At 40.1% G+C, this 18775-nt stretch overlaps 1 protein-coding gene across 7 annotated transcripts in view; it reads right to left on the reverse strand.

Annotated features, from left to right (window-relative positions):
- mink1 (misshapen-like kinase 1) overlaps nt 1-18775 on the reverse strand; it is a 30435-nt gene that overhangs the window by 7681 nt on the left and 3979 nt on the right. For 2 of the 7 annotated variants that reach the window (XM_061085829.1, XM_061085833.1), the window contains exons 2-24: nt 16761-16826; nt 15813-15995; nt 15611-15721; nt 15431-15521; nt 14690-14820; nt 14544-14598; nt 12429-12507; nt 10975-11150; nt 10781-10850; nt 10459-10669; nt 9195-9302; nt 8489-8575; nt 5474-5650; nt 5206-5376; nt 4648-4806; nt 4196-4275; nt 3993-4096; nt 3802-3893; nt 2533-2684; nt 2272-2389; nt 1392-1508; nt 998-1109; nt 631-780 (exon numbers count right to left, since the gene is read on the reverse strand). In XM_061085829.1, coding sequence (XP_060941812.1) covers nt 631-780; nt 998-1109; nt 1392-1508; nt 2272-2389; nt 2533-2684; nt 3802-3893; nt 3993-4096; nt 4196-4275; nt 4648-4806; nt 5206-5376; nt 5474-5650; nt 8489-8575; nt 9195-9302; nt 10459-10669; nt 10781-10850; nt 10975-11150; nt 12429-12507; nt 14544-14598; nt 14690-14820; nt 15431-15521; nt 15611-15721; nt 15813-15995; nt 16761-16826 — 2800 coding nt within the window. The remainder of the gene's footprint in view (nt 1-630; nt 781-997; nt 1110-1391; nt 1509-2271; nt 2390-2532; nt 2685-3801; nt 3894-3992; nt 4097-4195; nt 4276-4647; nt 4807-5205; nt 5377-5473; nt 5651-8488; nt 8576-9194; nt 9303-10458; nt 10670-10780; nt 10851-10974; nt 11151-12428; nt 12508-14543; nt 14599-14689; nt 14821-15430; nt 15522-15610; nt 15722-15812; nt 15996-16760; nt 16827-18775) is intronic. The other 5 variants (XM_061085831.1, XM_061085835.1, XM_061085830.1 and 2 more) reach the window with 4 other exon arrangements.

Here is an 18775-nt window from a genome sequence, read left to right on the forward strand (position 1 = left end):
TTTGTAGTATCTCTGTGTTGTGACTCTTGTTTTTACCTCTGCTTTTCCTCCATTCTTATGGTTGTTTGTTTGGTGGAAGGGCCAAGAAATAACCCAGATCCCAAAATTTGTCTTCACTACCTTTAACATTTTCACTTATTTCCAAGGGAATAATTCATACATCTCCGAGGCCAACTGAGGGAACTGATATCTATAAGTGTGTGCAGTCTAGTGCAGCTTGGGGGACTGTTGGGTCTTGGCAGAGGTATGTGCTCTACTAAATGCCATTCTAGTTATTTATAGTAAATGCTTATGATAATGTAAAATCATCATCATTTCCATATAATCTGCAGCAACTAAACCACCATAATATACAATTTTGTTTGAGGTGTAATAGAAAACTCAGAAAAATGTATACATTATGTAACTGTGTGTGACATAACCCATTAACTGCTGTATCTTAAAGCATACTTGAAGATGTTTATCACATAAAAACACAACTAGAAAAACAACTAGAAAATACAAATATATATAAGTTCAAACGGTCAAAAAGTGAAGACTGCACTGATAATGAAATCAGTTAAGTGAGTATAGTTAGGTATACAATCTCTGTGTTTTGCATTCACAATCCACTATCGAGTCTGCTCTCACCCCAAAGTGCGGCACACAGGATCTCAGCGTTGAATCTCTTCTTGTACTTGCGGATCTCAGGTGTGTCATTGGGGGGACGTGTGTTGGTGGGATTGACATTCACCATGGATCCTTTTCTCACCTCCATTTTCAGCTGCTCAAACCTGGAGCCTGAACATTGAGCAAAGGAAATTCATAAATTTTTGAAGGAAAAGACAAGCCAAGGTAACCTGGTACGAGGAACTAGAAACAAATCTCTCATTTTTCATTCTTTCAAATTACAATTTTATAATCATTTTATAACATTATTGTCATTATTTATTAATAAAAAAAAAAAAAAAAAACTCAAAGCTGACGTTGCTTGAAGATTGAAAAGCTTCTGACTCACCGGTGATAGACATGTTATCCCCTGCTCCTCCTGGTGAATGGTACATGCCCAGATCCACAAAGGTGGTGAAGGAGGACTTGCCAGATGCTTTAACTAAACCTCTGGATTGATACTGGAGAAGCAGAGAAGATATTATGAGTTGTTTAAATCAGTATCATGTCTGAGGAGATCAGTTTGTCAGACAAATTGGTAAAAAAACACATTTCTGTATTATTTTATGTTGCCATGTCGCATTGAAACAATAGTTTTAAAAATCTACATTATTAATGACAGTCTACGAAAAAGAAATTCGAAGTGTAATGAGTTGACTTCATGGCTGGAATAAAAGCAGACTGAGAACATAAACATAAAGCAGGCATTTAGGACTGACATACTTAGGGTCAGTAGAACTTACGTCATAAACAGAGTCTTTCCCAGGGGAAGAGTGAGTGGCTGTTTCAGTGGGGGAGTGGGAGGGCTGCACCACATCAGGCAAGTTAGTGTATCCATTATGGCTCCGCTTCTCTGGGGTCTTTTTTTATGTAAAAAAAACACAACAAATAAATAACAACAACCAAAGACTTGGATCTAGGCTAACCGGATGCAAACAAGTCAAGCTCAACAAAAAGATGTACTGCTTTTTGTTTCTCTAGTTTCTAAACTAGCTGATGCTGTATGATGAGACCATACAATATAAATCTGCTTATTATAAACATTCAGATAATACAAAATGTGAAAGCAATTTATAGTTGTATTTAAAGTTAAAGAGTGTTTGCGCCTCACTTTTTATACAGTGTATGTGCTATACACGGTTATGCTAATGGTTTTAGCCAGGCTAAAAAGCTGCTAGCCTCCATACAGGCCAGCTGAGTATGATGCTAAAGTTAGCGTAGCCCCGAAAAACACACATTCACTGACAGAGAGGTATCAAACACTGACAGGAGCCCCAACCCGTGGATGAGATGCAACAGATACATTTCATCAGTCTGTTCCTTTAAAAAACTAAAAATGCTTTGCTTTATTTTAAGACAAGAAGAAAACGCAAACAAAAACACATAACAATTGGACTGTTCTTTGTTGGCTCTCCTGTGCACAGGATTATATGTGTTATATACAGTAGCATTATGCACCTCTGCCTCCTCTCTGATTCATTTCATCACAGTGGTGGCTCAAGTACATTAAACAACCCACTGGCCTAGTGTTGTTGCTTTGTAATATTCTTTGAACTGTAATGTGTTGAATTTATACAAAGTCACGATGCATGTTAAGCATCCTTACATATACAGATGACTCACCCTCTGCACCAGCATGGTCTGATCCCCATAGCCACCAGCTTGCTCTCCATCTCCCCCCTCGCCTTCGATTTCATGAACCACCATTGTGTTGACTGAATCGGTGTCTTCATCCCTGTGACTGAGATCAAGAGGCACAGTTTGATGATGAGAAAGAGTGAAAGGAGAGTAACACAATATCACAATCACAGGAAGTATTGAATTCTTCATTTGAGAATAAAGTCGATAAATAGAAACTACTCTCTGAAGTATTTGTGTTGTTACCGATCGGTGGGGCTTTCTTCCTCCTCTGGTCCCTCGCCACTCTCACTCTCCTCACTGCTCTCGCTGCTCTCAGAGGACGAGGAGTAGTCGTTGGCCTTGACTGGTGGCCTTGGCTGCTCCTCAGCTCGCTCCTTGGCAAAAAGACCATGGTCCTGCACACATATGCAGTCCACCACAGTTTACTTAATGAATGCATTCAGAAAATCTTCCTGAAATAACTGCAGCTACTTAAGAAAAAAGCAAATAATGCAACAGTAATATATGCACTACTTATTTTAATGAAAACGATCCTGACACTGAAGGTGAGGTGTTATCAGGAGGATGGGTTCAGAAACAGTCACAATGTAAGTCCAAACCATAGACTGTAGAGAAAGATAGACTACAAGTCTCAACTTCCTTCCACCCGTTGGACAAAAATGAAGCTGAAATATCCCTGACAAAGGCGCCGCCATCTTGTGTGGATCTAAAATCTGTGCTTTAGTGATCGTGGTGTGAAAGTGTGGAATCAATGTCCTGCTGACACACATGCTTCAGTATCATCTGTGAATCATGACTTTTAACTCCTGTTAGTTACAGGAAAATTAACACTTCAAAAAAATATTTAACATGTACTTTCACTCTCTGTTGGGGCTACGTCCTGTCCACCAACAGGTGGGGCTTATGAACTTTACTGCGGCCAGACACAAGGGAGTGATCAAGTTGATTTGGCTTCACTTCCGGGGAGCAGTCATGTTGTTCATCATTATTTACAGTCTATGGTCAAGACTCTGAATGAATATATTGATATTGGGATGATATTGAGCCATGGTTTCAAGGTCTTTGCAGAATGAAGGATGCCCACATACCAAGCATAATAAAATTAAATAATGACAACATGATTAACTGATTAAATAAAGATGAACGTGAATATGTACCAGAGCAAATGAATGCCGATAAAAACTGAACACATAAAGACTTTGATACTAACCTCCCCTATAGCTCTCTTGTAGCTCTGTACAATTGAGGCGAAGTAAACAAAGATTTGAAAAGAGGAGAAACATGAAGGGAAAGAGTAAAAGTGTTGAGTAAAGTAAAAGGTAATTTTAGTTAATACACTATAAGAAAATCAGCAGAACAGGTGCATTATGCACAGTTGGAAATAGAATAGAGCATATGTACAGTGAGTTAGTGTTTTTTAATAGCCGCTTATTAGCAGTATTATGTAGTGCATGCACCCATTATAAGAAGTGAATAGTAGATAGCTAATATAATGTCTTTCTGAACACCTACAGCAGGACGCCCGGGGCGGGAGGAGGTGCGGGACTCCCCTGGCTTATGGCGGCTATCGTGCAAGAGCATGGGCGATTCCATTTTGGAGGAACCTGAAATCACAGTGTTGTACGGTGTAGTTACATTTCTGAAATCAGGATTACTGCAAAGACAGTCTGCGGAGAAATAGCACTGGGGAGGCAGGGACTCACTGAGAATGCGATGCCTCTCAAGAGAGCCAGTCTGGGGCAGATTGGATATGATGCTCATACTGTCTCCTCTCTCCCAGCGATCATTGCGGCTAAGATCTGGATTGCTGCCATGAGGATATATTCAGGATACACATCACTTAAGTCAAGTCATTATTAAAACCTGTCGGCATTAAGTGGACACTAATGAAACAGTTTTCAGTTACCTGGCTCTTACTGGATGCCTTATGCCAGAGGTGAGGTTGGTGTTGAGAGCTGTGGCAATAGACGCTGTCCTTTGGGGAACCTGAAGACAGCAACATTACTTTTTCCATGATTTTGTAAAGACAGTTAACATTAGAAATTGACCAACGGTCGTATTTATTTTATTTTTTTTGCCTTGCTGATCGCCTGATGTCAGATAGACCATTTGAATTACATAAAGCACCTTTGAAGGTATTCACTTGAATTTAATCCTACACAGGTCAAAGTTTTTCCCCCTGGATGTGAGCATGTTAGTACGGGGTGTAAATAAAACCAAACAAAATGCAGGTCAAAGAAGTGGAGGGTGAAGCTGTTAGATGTGTCAAGCAAATCACGTTTATTACTAATGTTGGTGCAGTTTGTGGAGGTGGAATTTTTGCACACCTTCTGCTGAAAACCAGCCTTGAGTTCTTACCTTGGGCGGGAGTTCCACATCTGGCAGGCGGATCCAGGGCCCACGATCCTCTCTGATTTGGTGTGCCTGTGGCACGGGGGTTTCAGAAGTGGGGTCAGAGTTTTGACGCACCAACTCTCTAGAGTGGATGGGGCGGGGGCTGGGGGTGAGTGAGGGATCCTGGGTGGGGAAGGCGGACATGGTCTTAGTAGGTTGGTCGCAGAGGGACTGGGAGCGAGGAACAGGGGCAGCATAAGGCTTCAGAGGAACCAAGTGAGCCATCTGGAACTGCAGAGGAGAGGAGCAGCAGCACACCGGGTGGGAAGAGCAGCCAAGCAGAAGAAAGAGCGCACAAGACAGTTGGAGAAGCAGGCCAAAGTGGAGAAATGCGCAAGGTGGTTTGTATTCCAAGGTGATTTTTATATTAACCGGGAGGAGCCAAATGATGGGAGGAGAGGGAAAAGAAGAAAGAGAAGGCGTAAATAAGGTTGCATAGACTGGGAGAGGTAAAGCAGCAGAGAATTAAGGGGCATAAAAAGGTGTTAAGAGGTTTTCATCAATTCAGCTCTAAACACCCACCTTGCCCTGTCCTCCTTGGGGTTCAACAGGCCTCTGCATCGGTGGAGTCTGAGCAGACTGGACCACTCCTGACTGGCTGATAGAGTCAGAGCGTGACTGGATGGCAGTGTCAGACACAGTGGTGCAGATTTTTGGAGAGCCCTGTCTGTTGAGTTTACTTCTCTCCTCCACCTGAAATGTGGACAACAGTAAAACACTTTCCCTGCAGGTCTGTCTACAGCAGTTTGACCCTGTTGGGTGGTGCTGGGAATGTAGAAATAATTTCTACCTCACGAGCCCAAGTGGGTTTGTTGTTGGACTCCAGGTTTTTGTTGTAGTGGTAGAGCTGGGGCTTCTTTTCTTGCTGCTGTTGTTGCAGAGACACCAGGTAGGCATGCTCCTGCTGCAGCTGCCTCTGGAGACGCTCTGACTGACGCTGCTCCTCCAGCTGCTTACGCTTATACTCCTGAGCAAAGAAACACACTGCAGTCAAGGTGTTGCTCACCTCAGACTGGACACAACAGAGTGGTGAGACAAACTAAACCATCGCATCTGCAAACAGGAAGTCTCCTTCCACTTCAACTCCAGGCAGAGATGTGAATATTTACTGACCACCACTGATCCCCTCTCACGAGACAGAAAGTATTTGGGGCAGACTCTCTAAATTTGTACTTTACTATTTCTATTAAACTCATAAATTACCACCAGCCCACAATAAAACTATATTGATTGAGAGTGTAACTCTGCATTTTTGAGCTGTATATTAAACAGACAACATGAGTCAGTTGATTTATTGGTATTTCATTGTGAGTAACAGGTGCTGGTCTCCAAACCTTTTGATTGCCACTGTGTTCTTAAGGAAACAAGAAGGAAAGAAAAATGAAAAAAGATTCAAACAAGAGTCACTAAATCATAGGCTGAAATTCATTACATTCTCACGTTGTAAATGCTACTGAATTACATGAATGTCTGAAAAAACTTTCCCACTAAATTAAAAACATTGTAATTTTTCTCCATTCGTTCTTAAATTGCACATCACTGCGGGCCACAAAGAACTAGATTTTACATGTCAATGAGAAAATCTAGTTTGGTGCCAGATGAGGATGCCTCACCCAGGTGCCTCCTTGAGTGGGAGGGGGATTATAGAATTACAATGAAGGCACTATAGTACATCCCTTGAACATGTGAGGCAAAGAAACATCTGCTGCCATTGTGAACTTAACATAGCTCATACTTTGTATCACTGACATATTTAATTTCTTTTCAAGATGAGGCCTTCACGGCTGCAAAATAATTTGGATTCTCATTTTTTCTTGAGGCCAGTGATTATATGCATATATTTTCATGCAACATATTAGATTTTTGATATTCCTTTCTGAAAAATAATAATGCGTAGAGGAGCCCAAGGCAAGAATAGGAAACAATTTTCTTTTGTGAAGAGCCAACTGCAAAGCCACTTGTTGAACTCAGATGTTACTGCCTATGCCTTCAACAATCCTCTCATGGTGGCCTTATATCTTAAAAAGTATCTAACGAAAATTAATTACCGACCAAGAGCAAAGATTTTTAGTAGGAAATAATATAAGCTGCCTTTTTTTGTTAAATTTCTTTGGATTTATTGAGGTGGTTTAATTCCATTTATCCACTTCTGTCTGCTTTACAGTGGTAAGAAGTAGCATATGAACCATTTGGAATGACCTGGTTTTCAGCTTTATTTCGTTATAAAATGTGAACTAATCTCATGTAAGTCACAAGTACAGACAAAAACAATGTAAGCTAATGGCTCCCAAAAATGATAATCTTCTTTATTGAACACACTCATTAAACATTCACAGTGTTGGTGGAAAAAGAAAGCGAGCCCTTGGTATCGATAACTGATCAAACCTATTTTTGCAGTTTCCAGTGAGTAGCTGCAGGTCAGACCTGCACACTATTCAGGAGGAACTTTGGACCCTGTTTTAACTCAGTCACATTCTTAGGATGTTTAGTGTGAACCGCTGCCTGGAGGTTATTTCACAGTATCTCTACTGGGTCAAGCTCTGGGCAGAAACAGTGCCATTGCAATACGTGGATTTCATTGTGTGTGTTGTATTTCTGTATTAGATATATTTCCGTGTTTGTGGTAATCGGCCTACTGCATCACCAAACTTCTACTGAGCTTAAGATAGCAGACATTAGGATAGCTTGGTAAACAATAATCATGCTAACTCCACTGTACTTCACCTCCGGCACGATGCATTCATGTAGCTATGCAGTTTCCTCTTTACGTCAATCATAGTGCTGTATTTCCTTCCCAAACATTTCAACCTTAGTTTCATCAGTCCACAAAACATTGTCCTAGTAGTTTTATGCAGTATTGGGATAGTCTTATTGCTGATAATGAGCTCCAATGATTCCTTTAAGCATTCAGATGTTGGTCTGGGCTACTTATTTATGCTGCTCATCTTTCTTCTTTCTGAGTCATTTTAGCTTTGCGCCCACTTCTAGGGAATGTAGCTGCAGAAATAAATGATGTCCATTTATAGACAGTCTACCTGTGGACCGATCAATGTCTGAAGTCTATGAGATTACTTTGCAAGATTTATGGGAATCAGCCATCCGAGATATTACGTTTTCTCAGATCTCTTGAAAGGCTTGATATTCATCAGCAGATGCTTCGTGTGAACAGAGAAATAAAAAACAAAACAAAATACCTGAGAAGCTCTTAATTAGAACTATATTCTTGTTGCATTGATTGGACTCCAGGTTTAGAAGTAATTTCTGACTCGAAATAAACCAGGTTTAAATACTTTTCCGAACCCACACTGTGAATGTTTGAATGATGTTTTCAATATAGACAAGAACAATAAAACATAGTTGAAGTGACAAAGAGTCATTTCAGGCTGTATAGCTGTTCCTTTTCCAATTGATGTTCAATTGCAATGTTTGTTTTTTCTTTGGGCCAGTGTACTGTACGGCCATTACACCCACACTGCGTCGCAATATTCCCTCACTGATCCCCTGAATCTACTACGGTGGCACTGGTGTTTACCAAACCCTTAGTACATGCCATGCATATACAACAGGAATTATGTGTAAGTGTAACCTAGGAGGGATATTTAAAAAACTAGCCAGGAACTACGAGGTCAATCATAATCCCATCGCCAAAAATCTAGGTTAGTGCCTTTGTTAGCATATTTCTAATCAAGCGCTGCACATATATTTCAGTGGTGAACAATAAATCTCCTTTATTTATGAGGTATGTAACCCAGAAGACGGCATGGAAACTCTTTGCAGTCAAAATAAAAAAATGATGACTAGTTACCATAAGCAGTGCCTGCTCCTGAAGCAACTGCTGCTGAAGGATTTCTAACTGTCGTTGCTCTTCTTCTAATTTATGTCTGATGAACTCCTGAGCAAAGGTAAAGAGGGAGGAATGATGGGCATTGAGATGGAGAGAGATAAGGGGGGGAGGTGGAAGATAGAGGCAGACACAGTTATGTAATATAAATCCAGCAAACAACAGAACACGTGTTGTACTGATAAAAATCATCAGTTCTATCACTGAATTTTGATGAAAAAACCTAAACCGTCCCTGTTTGGAAGTGGTATGTTCAAAACAGTTAAAAAATTAAAGTCAGCATTAAAATGCATCAATGTATGGCGCTGAACATCAACTGTGATCAAATACTAGATTCAAATCATTATAAAAATATCAAGCAGTATATTATGATAGTAACTAGTAACCTTGTACAAACATAAAATCTGTGTTTGGCATTGTGCAGTGATGGTGCTTCGATGCCAGACTCTTGTGTAACTGAGGGTAGACGGGAAACAGAGCATCAGATACGCAGAGAGCTCACCCACAGAAAACTCATCTCTGAATAAATACACTAATTTAGACCCTTGCTGCTATGGCAACCTACTCGTGGAATTTCACCACCAGGGCAACTTGCAGTGGTGCTCTTGGACACACCCACACTTCACCCTGATTGGCTGGTTGCAGCCCCATGTCTCCTGTGGTTGGTTACCTGCTCCCTCTCAGCCAACCTTCTGTCTTCCTCCCGTCTCATATCGTCGAGTCTCCGGTGGGGACCTTTATCTTGCTGCCTCACCATCTCTCGCTCTTTTCTCTGTTGCTGGGAGAGAAGGGGGACAAGAAGAAGATAAATGAGTGTAGTAGCGATGTTTCCCAAAGGAGAATATATGATGGATAACCTGCTTAAAAGCTAATCCTCCCTTGTTGTATGTGCCAATAGTTGTATCAAAGAAATTAAGGGAGGGTGCAGGGCACAGATGAGAGGCTGTGAGTCATTCTCACACACACTGTTCACAGACACACGGACACACAACAATTAGATCCTAATCATCCTTCTGAGTGTGCTGCTTTGATTCAGACCTCACACTACGAGTTTTCGTCTGTGAAAGGGAGCCCACTTTACCTGCTTTTTTAAGAAGCATAGAAACAACAAGATTTAATCTTAGTGGTGAAATGAGAACTTCCCGCTTGGCAGTGACACAACTCGAGCTCCACTGATTGTTGTTGGCACGTTACTGTTGAACAAAAGAGCCAGATAAGACAGGAGGGGGACATGGTAGGTAGATTAAAGGAGTACAACCTTACTGCAGCAAATCACCTTACAAATGCTGCACCACACTGATACAGTATCAGTGTAAGAATTTCTCATTCAAATGGCAAAAAAACTCTCAAACATTTTCCAGATACTGACAGTTTGTCACTTTGTGGGTGGCTGGGGCTCATGAGTAGAGTGGGTCATTGACTTATCAGAAGGTTGGTGGCTGGATCTCCTGCTCCTCTTGTTCACATGTCAAAGGGCTTGATGCTGAAAAGGTACTGTTGACACTGAAGGTGATTTTGTTCAGTCTTTTCATTGGTGGTTTAGTCATAGAGACTGAGTTAGGGACAGAAACAACCTGACTGATGTGTAAAGCGCACTGGTGTGATCTACATGTGGTGTATAGGCCACATTCCAAGCTGTTCCAACAATGTTATTCTTGGATATTACATTATCTAATTACTTACACTCACATTAATAACCAAAGCAAATCATAGTTGTTGTGCCCTTATTACCAAAGCAAGTGATCATAAAACGAATACTGACAGGCTGACTGGTTCCTTAATAAATGGAAGACAATTAGGCTACAGGAAGTAGTTTGGTAGAAGATAAGACAACACATTACAAGGAAGGTACTTGACCTTTATGTTGCTTGGGAAATTTCTCTTAACGTCAAACTATTCCTTTAAAGAGTCTTGATTCCTTAGCTTCCCATTACCTCTTCAAGTCTGCGGCGTTGTTCCTTCTGCTCCTCGATGCGTTTCTGTCTGTCATGCAACAGTTGCCTCTTGTGTTCCTCGGGGTCGCGGCGCTGAGCAGCCAGTTGGGCCTGCTGCCTCTTGTGAGCCTCCGAGCGCTCTTTGTTCTCCACCTGCAAACGCTGGAAGTCCCGCCTCAGGGTGGACTCACCAGGTACATTGAGGATTGAACTGCAAACAAAATTAGGGATATGATTATATGATTTTGGGGAACGTCACTCACAAGAAGAACACAAGTCAGGGATTAGAACTACTTAGACATTGAGGATTACTTTCAATTACCTTGACTCGCGGTCATCTCCACGGTTTTCATCCTCTTCATCACTACCACTGTACTCATACTCTGTCTCTTCTATAAAGAATAAGGAACAATAATTTGTCATACTACAAACAATATACTTCAGTGGATCACTATCTGAGGAAAACCCAATATTTCCGGGGTCACACTCTTTTAGACCTCCACATCGTTTGCCTACCTTTCTCCCCCCTTTTCTTGCGCGTGCGGTCAATGTGGTCTTTGAGCTGAATTCGGACCTGGCGCTCAGTGGGCTGGTCCCTGATGAAGGAGTGCTTGAGCAGCTGTTCTGTGGATGGTCGAGTGGTATATGTCTTCACAAGACAGCCCTCGATAAAGTCAATGAATTTCTTGGACCTGGGAGGGAGGGGGAGGTCAGAGGATGATAAACTAGTGAGGGAGAGAGGGAGGGTGGGGAGGCATGGAACAGCTGGGATGTTCCATTACCCAGAATCAACAACACTCAGAAATATTCAAGTGATATAAGATCTGTCTGTAAACTCTTTCACATGTCCAACATGTCCACACTGAACAAAACAATCACGACATTAAGTAAATCCTTACAGAATAGATTTGAGTTGTTGTGATCAACTAAAACTCAAATGTGAGCTCAATAACACAAAGGTCAACATAAAACATATTCCAATGCACTAAAATAACCATGCGTGGACAACTACATGTATACATTCAATGATGTTCATAGATGGTGACCATAATTTGTTGAATTCCTTCTATTCAAATGATATTGTGTCCTTTGGTTGCTAATGTTTTTATATTTGCATAATTTGTTCATTTTGAGTCACACAATACTGACAGACGGTATCTGTAATATTAGAAATACAAAACCTGTGGAAAAACCATTGCATTCTGAAAACTGTTGGACAATAAACTAACATCTACCAATAGGGTGAATTAATGAGAAGAAGGAAAAGTAATAGGGCCAAAAAACAGGGTAGGAAAAAGAACATGACAAATTAGTTTTAAATACCAATGTCTCGTCTTGCTCACAATCATATTTGTCTCAGAACTGGGGCAAAGTACTTTACACACTTTGCAATTTGAGTAAGGGACACCTTACTCCGACGAAGCCAGGAACAAATGCACCCAAAATAACTCTGCTTAAGAAATCACACAATTTCTTGTAATTTTTCATAACCTTTTTCTATAAGCACTTAACCTGGTTAATGATGCTCTGCAGTAACCAGGTTTAAAATACATCAAGTAAGGTTGATATCAAAGTGTGTGTAAATATGCTCTCCTGCTCCAACCTGATTTCCTGATGTTGGCATATCACATTATTTGTTGGATCAACCAAGCTAAGTATTGAAGAAGTTATTTACAACAGGAAACTTTATAAATATCCGACTGAAGTTTTCACTGATTAAAGTGAGGCAGTGATACTTGTTTGCTATTTTATTTGATAGTTTTAACAGACATGTTTTAATGTAATTTGATAGGGAAAACACTGGAACAGGAAGAATTCTGCTGCACAGTGCCAGACAGTAAGAGTAATATTTTCTTCCATAAGGGTTTTGAAAGTTTTACAAATTAAATGTGACGTGAGGAAGGCCTCTTTAAGTTACGTGTGAAGTGTAAAGATATGACAGTAAAAAAGCAGGGTGGTGAATAACTCACCATTTTTTGGATTTCAGTTTTGGAGGGGGATTCCTAGGAATCAGGAAGAGGGCTCTCATCGGGTGCATGTCACACAGGGCTACACAAAGAGAAGGAGATTATGAGAGTTGTTAAGTATTATAAAATCCTCCTACCCATGCTGAGAGCTGCAGTACAAAGAGAGAAAAATGAACATCAGAATACATCTTATTTTAAGGCAAACGTCATAAACATGGCAGATTGTAAATTCAAGCCACCATTACACATGCTCTTTGTATCCTTAAACATTAGAGCTGTTGTGATCTAAGGCACCAATCTTTCCTAATGCCTTAGGCTTTGTTACAATATAATGCAAGAGCAAGGCTTGTGAGTCACTGTGTTCCCAGCGTAGGTAGGTAGCTAAACCTGACTGGTTAGCTAGAGGTTCACAGTAAACAGGCTTTTATAATGCAATATTTGGAGACATGCAATGTGATTTAGATGACCAAAGGCATTTTTACGGAGTCACATTAAAACAGAGGGATCACAGTTATACTGATATTGTAAATGCAACATATAGCATGCATGTTTAAAATGTATTAAACATTGAAATGAGGCTTAAATAAGATTTGCTTTAAAAGCATTTTCATTTCAAGGAACAACAACAACAGTGTGGTGGCACTCCCTTTTTGGCCTAAAACTGTAGTTTTAAAAATGCTGAAACAAATCTGTTTCAAAACTCTCTTCTAAACTGAAAAATTAAAAAAAGAATCATATCCCCATGAGTTGAGAAAAATGTGATTTGCAGTGTGATAATTTGGGAGCTGCTGACAAACATGTTGTAGCATGTTGATTCAGTGTCGGTGTAAGAATGTCACATTGATTCAAGTCAATGAAACAGTGACTTCCACCACATAATTCCATTGCAACAGCACCTATTGATACTTTCCAGCATTGATAAATCCAATCAAGAAATAGCAAATAATGAATTTAGCAATTTATTATGTAGTTAATAAAGCATCCTATCTTAAAGTATCAAAGACCAATGTGGTGCCTTGACATTGTTTGTTTTGTTTTCTAACCACAAAATACACTTCTTAGCTATTAAACAGACTGGTTTATGGTTATATTGTAATTTTAGTAATAATTAAGTAATGATGTTGATGGAGTTAAGCACACAGTGCATAATTTATAATGGTACATCCCAGCTGGCCACTTAGCCTTATGTCAGTCACAATAGTAGCCACATGGTCTGTAGGAACTCTCGTTGTCGTCATTGTGAATGTGAAAAAAGCTTAAGAAAATTGAAAACATTTGTAAGTGTAAGTTCTAGTGGTACACATTTATTAAGAATATGTGACTGCACTCAAGGTTTATTTGTATTATTGTTTTTGCTAACTTTTTGATTGGTGTCATCTTGAATAATATGAGTCAGGTTTCAAGTGTTGAGTGGCTAAAAGCTGCTAGCTGCTACCTCGCTGGTTTGGATCAGTCATGTACTATTACTTACACCTGCCCACGTAGTCAATGCATGAAATTTGATTTAGTTGACTAAACCTCGGTCATTCTACAAATGAAAAATTAGCCGCTGGTGGCTTTAAAATTAAGGTAGAGTGAAGTCACATTTTCAACAATGCAGAGCTCGTAAAAAAGTACGACTGCTGCTTTAATGGCCAATGCCGCACCAAGTAAGTAAGGAGTGTAATGTGATTCTTGCTGTAGGCAGGGTTATGATTGCTACATTATACCAACTGGTCAAAGTAAACAGTACACCAGGAGCAGCAAGTTACTAATGTTGTGTCACTGTTTAACAGTTTGCATTGTATCTGCTCCTCTTAAGCAAGCACCTTGCTCTTTAGTCAGGTTTGACAGCAAATCTCCAGGCAGACACATTTACCCACTGAGCAGACCAGAGAGAGATTTGTGCAATAAGCCTCCACAGGCCAACTGCCAGCTCACGACTACGCTACCTTGATTACAGTGAGTCAGCTGCCCATCTGAAGACCCAGACAACAAGGCTACATATGCACGACAGACTCAGTCATGAGGTCTTTAATAATGGGCTTTGAGATGACGAAAGATGATCCGAGTACATTGAGATGCACGATTCAACTAAGAATAATTGAAATAGGTGTGTAATGAAGTGTATAGACTTACGAGGAGCTCCCTCTGCCATCTCAATAGCTGTGATCCCCAAGGACCAGATATCACTCTGCAAAATACACAGGACCAGGTCAGTCTATCTTTCATACACACTCACAGCATAGTGCTCACACCCACATACAAAAGAATGCTTCCATTACCCTGTAATCGTAGGTGGAGTCAGGGTTCTCATCACAGGCAATGACCTCTGGTGCCATCCAGTAAGGTGTCCCAATGAAGGTGTTCCTACGCCCGACGGTCCTGTCCAACTGAGCACTCACCCCAAAATCAACTGCACAGGGACAAAGGAATCAGAGGATGTGAGACAATGACTACACTTACATGGACACTAATATTCCAACTATTGACCTTATTCAGAAAAAGACATAATTTTGAGAATGACATTTACATGAGTTGCTAATGGAATGTTCCTTTCATAGTTCCGTTTTCATATAACAGTGCAGTTTGATTATGACTCATGTCATTATGTCCACAGCGCCTTAATGTCCAATGTTATCTCTCCAGTTTGAAAACCCTAACATGACATAGTTTAATGAACAATGCTAACATATACCATTTTGTTTGTTTTCTTTCCCATTTTTCAAAAGCTTCAACTCCTTTAAATTTTTCCATCTCGTCTACACCCAGGGCAAGCGTGCCGTATGTCAATGTCACAAAATGCTGTGAAAATTTCAATAGGATATAATAATGTGATTAAGATGGAGTATTCCACGTCTTAATTTGATTATTACTTTATTCATATTTAGGTAATTAGATATGCTGTTTACATAGCAGCGAGTTGTTCAAACTATTGGCTTTATCAGATAAATATTAGCATATCAGCTTCCATATAAACAGTAAATGAGTGATAGAATATAGCTATAGTACTGCGTTCAACATACCAAGTTTGACCTCTGCGTTCTCAGTCAGCAGCACATTCTGGCCCTTGATGTCTCTGTGGATGACTTTATGGGCGTGGAGGTGAGAAAGCCCCTGGATCCAGAAAACAAAGTTAAATCGGGTCAGTCCAGAGGGACCTCAGTATCAGATTTATTTTGTCTGCTGCAATTGCAATTGCTCACCCTTAGGATCTCTCTGCAGATGTAAGCGATCCAGTCCTCCTTCAGAGAGCTACCCTTTGTGTTTTTAACCAGGTCAGTTACCGATCCCGCCCCACAGAACTCCATCACCAGCTACATGCAGACAAATACTAACGTTAGTGAGCACAATCCATGAGGCACACTGCAGCAAAATCAGGAGGTCATGTAGCAGGGAGAGACAGACCCATAGTTGGTCATCATGTCCTGGTGGACTCTTCTTTACAAAGGCTCCGTAATACGTGGCTATGTTGCGGTGGTGGCTGTATTTCTTCAGCATGTTGATTTCTGCTTTGATTTCCTCTTCTTCCTCCTCAGTAACATCCATCACCTTGATGGCAGCCAGCTGGCCCGTCTTCACGTGGCGGCCCTGATTCAAGAGAAAGTTTGACCATTGTTACCAATTTTCAAATGATCCTTGGACTCATGTTTGCCACATAACTGACTGATAAAAGTTGATAAAAAACTGATAAAAGTTTCACTTGTATGGCAGTAAACAAACCAAAATCTGTGAATAAAATAATAAACCAAACATTTAAATAGAGCAGGCACTGGAGTGTCCTTGTATCCACACTAAATTTTACATTCATCTCATCAGTGACAACTTTAGTTCTGAATGCTTTAAATTCAGCAGCATCTGTGCATTCATCTGGGGTTCATTTTCCTGAGTTGTGAAGTCGTCACTAACTTCTACGTGTTCAAATGCTTTTAAAACCAAATATGGAAAAAAACTGGACGCTGTAATATGTGTTGTATTTATGTTTTTCGAGGATACAAACTGCAGCTCTTTCAGATTATTGCCTAATTATGAAAAGAAAAGTAAAAGGATCAATTGTTAGTATAAACGATTTAAAATGAGTGCATAGAAATATCTATTTTGGCTTGATGAACATGCAATTTGTATTCAACAAAAGGGTAACTAATATTTGACAAGTTCCATCAGAACGACTTCGAGCCAATGGCAAAATTATGTTAATTGGCTTATAAGTGATAACGTAAGCAAGTCATGTGCTAAATATTTTGAATGAATTTCAGATTGTTTTGGTTTAAACTTGAGAGTACATGTCAATATTCCCTATGGGTAACACATTTTTCTGTTCATTCTGACACCACACGAACGAACAGTTTGACTCACCTTGTACACCTGTCCATATGTCCCATTGCCAACAACCTCGACCAGCTCAAAGATTCCTGCTGGATCCTGAGGGAGACACGGGCAGGTTTATAAGTCATACAAAAATAAGACACTTTCTTGATTATTTTTGTTCCGGGTGTCTACCCTCATGGTTGAATGCACTTATTGTAAGTCGCTTTGGATAAAAGCGTCAGCTAAATTAAATGTAATTGAATGTAATGTTGGCACAATGGCTGAATTAAAACCATATATACACACACAACACCCTGCAAAGGTTCTCTTGAGAAAACAGTAAAACCAGCACATTATTTATTTTGTCATTTTAATTTCTCTTCTAAACAGAATTTAGTTAACAAAATTCAGATAAATAAGGATAATTTAGAAATATTTTCCCACAAAGCCCACGTGCCTCTGTAAAACAAATACAATATATAAAAACAGGAAACTCAACCCAGACAGTTCTCTTTGTGTACACTAAAGCTAATTTAAATCCTGTTTTACAATTCCATGTTTCCATGCAAATCATCTTAGCTAAATCTTCCCAGCCAGCCACCCACACACTTGCCACCCACCAACAGGACTTAACATAGAAAGCAGATATACTTAATATTGATATTACATTAAACATACAAAGATTGATCCTCACAACATGGACCTGACTTCTGGCCTCTTGATTATAAGTTGCAATACCCATTTCTCCGACACCAATAATGAGTAGGTTGCTTTTACTTAATTACGCAACCCCCCTCCCCCAAGAGACAAGGGGAAATGACAAGCAGACCCACTTTCATGCAATTTAAATATGGCTGTAAGGTGTGTGGGTGGTGGGACTGCTGCTTTGGCTTTAGAATGTACAGCATGACCTATCCTGCTTTCATCTGTTTCCAATGATGGGCTTGCTGCCTTCAACGTGGAGGGGAAACATTCCATTGTGAGAGGGAAGGTTTAGGAGAAAAATAACATACATACTTGGGAGATCTGGCAGTATAATTGGGAAATAAACCCAGAGTTTAAGTAAATGCACATAGCTCACATGATGATATAAAGATACTAGTCAGATTTTGAATTATGTTATCTGCAAGAGCAAAAAAGAGGTGGAACTATGACGTAGGAGGCAGGAGAATGATGGTATGGTATGGAAGAGAATAATGCCGTGATAGAGTAGGCGGAAAGGCAGAGGCGGTAGCCTCAACCACGTCTAGCACAGAGAGAGTGGGATGAGAGGAATGGAGTGAGAGAAGGGGAAGGGTACTGTTATGTTGGAGGAGTAGCACCACCAGCACACACAGTCAAACCAATTGTCAGTAATAATTGTAGAAAAGATAAAGAAGCATTAAAACAACAGGAGGAATCTACAGTCAGCCTGATACAATCCTAAAAATTTCTACTCTGATGCTTCTTGTGGATATCTTGTTAATGATATCACACAATGTTAAACCTCAGGGAACAACGCAATGAATGTCTCTTAATGTCAAGCTGCAACCAGCAAAGAACAACCTAATTTCAACAGTGTATGAACTCAAAAAGACACAGTTTATGGTCCAGGGGGAAAATGACCACACATTTCCTGCAGGGGTGTCCACTTGAATAACAGAGGAAGTCTTTTTTTGTTAAAGACCTGCCCTATCTCTGGTTATACAGCTGCAAAAACTGTCGAAATCACGACCCAGGAGTGTTATCTTTGTTTTAATCCCTCAGACGCCAACAGACTAAAAACTATTCTCCAAAAATCATTAGCAGCAAAACCCTAGCTGCCCTAAGGTGTATTTAAATGGATTTCTGAATACTTGCAGTACACTGTATACTGCAGTACAATGCAGAGCTATTACCTACGATTATAATTAATTTTGGACGGAATGCCTTTTTTCACATTCAACAAACTAAACCCATCTCACTTTATTAATAAATACCCCAATAGTTGGAATATCTGTCTTTTATGGGATTAATGTTCCACACATCAAAATTTGTATCATCAATGTTAAAGAAGGCAATGCACACAAACAGGGAGGAGAGTT

The sequence above is a fragment of the Limanda limanda genome, chromosome 14 (genome assembly GCF_963576545.1).
Source record: "Limanda limanda chromosome 14, fLimLim1.1, whole genome shotgun sequence".
In the NCBI taxonomy this organism is placed as follows: Eukaryota; Metazoa; Chordata; class Actinopteri; order Pleuronectiformes; family Pleuronectidae; genus Limanda; species Limanda limanda.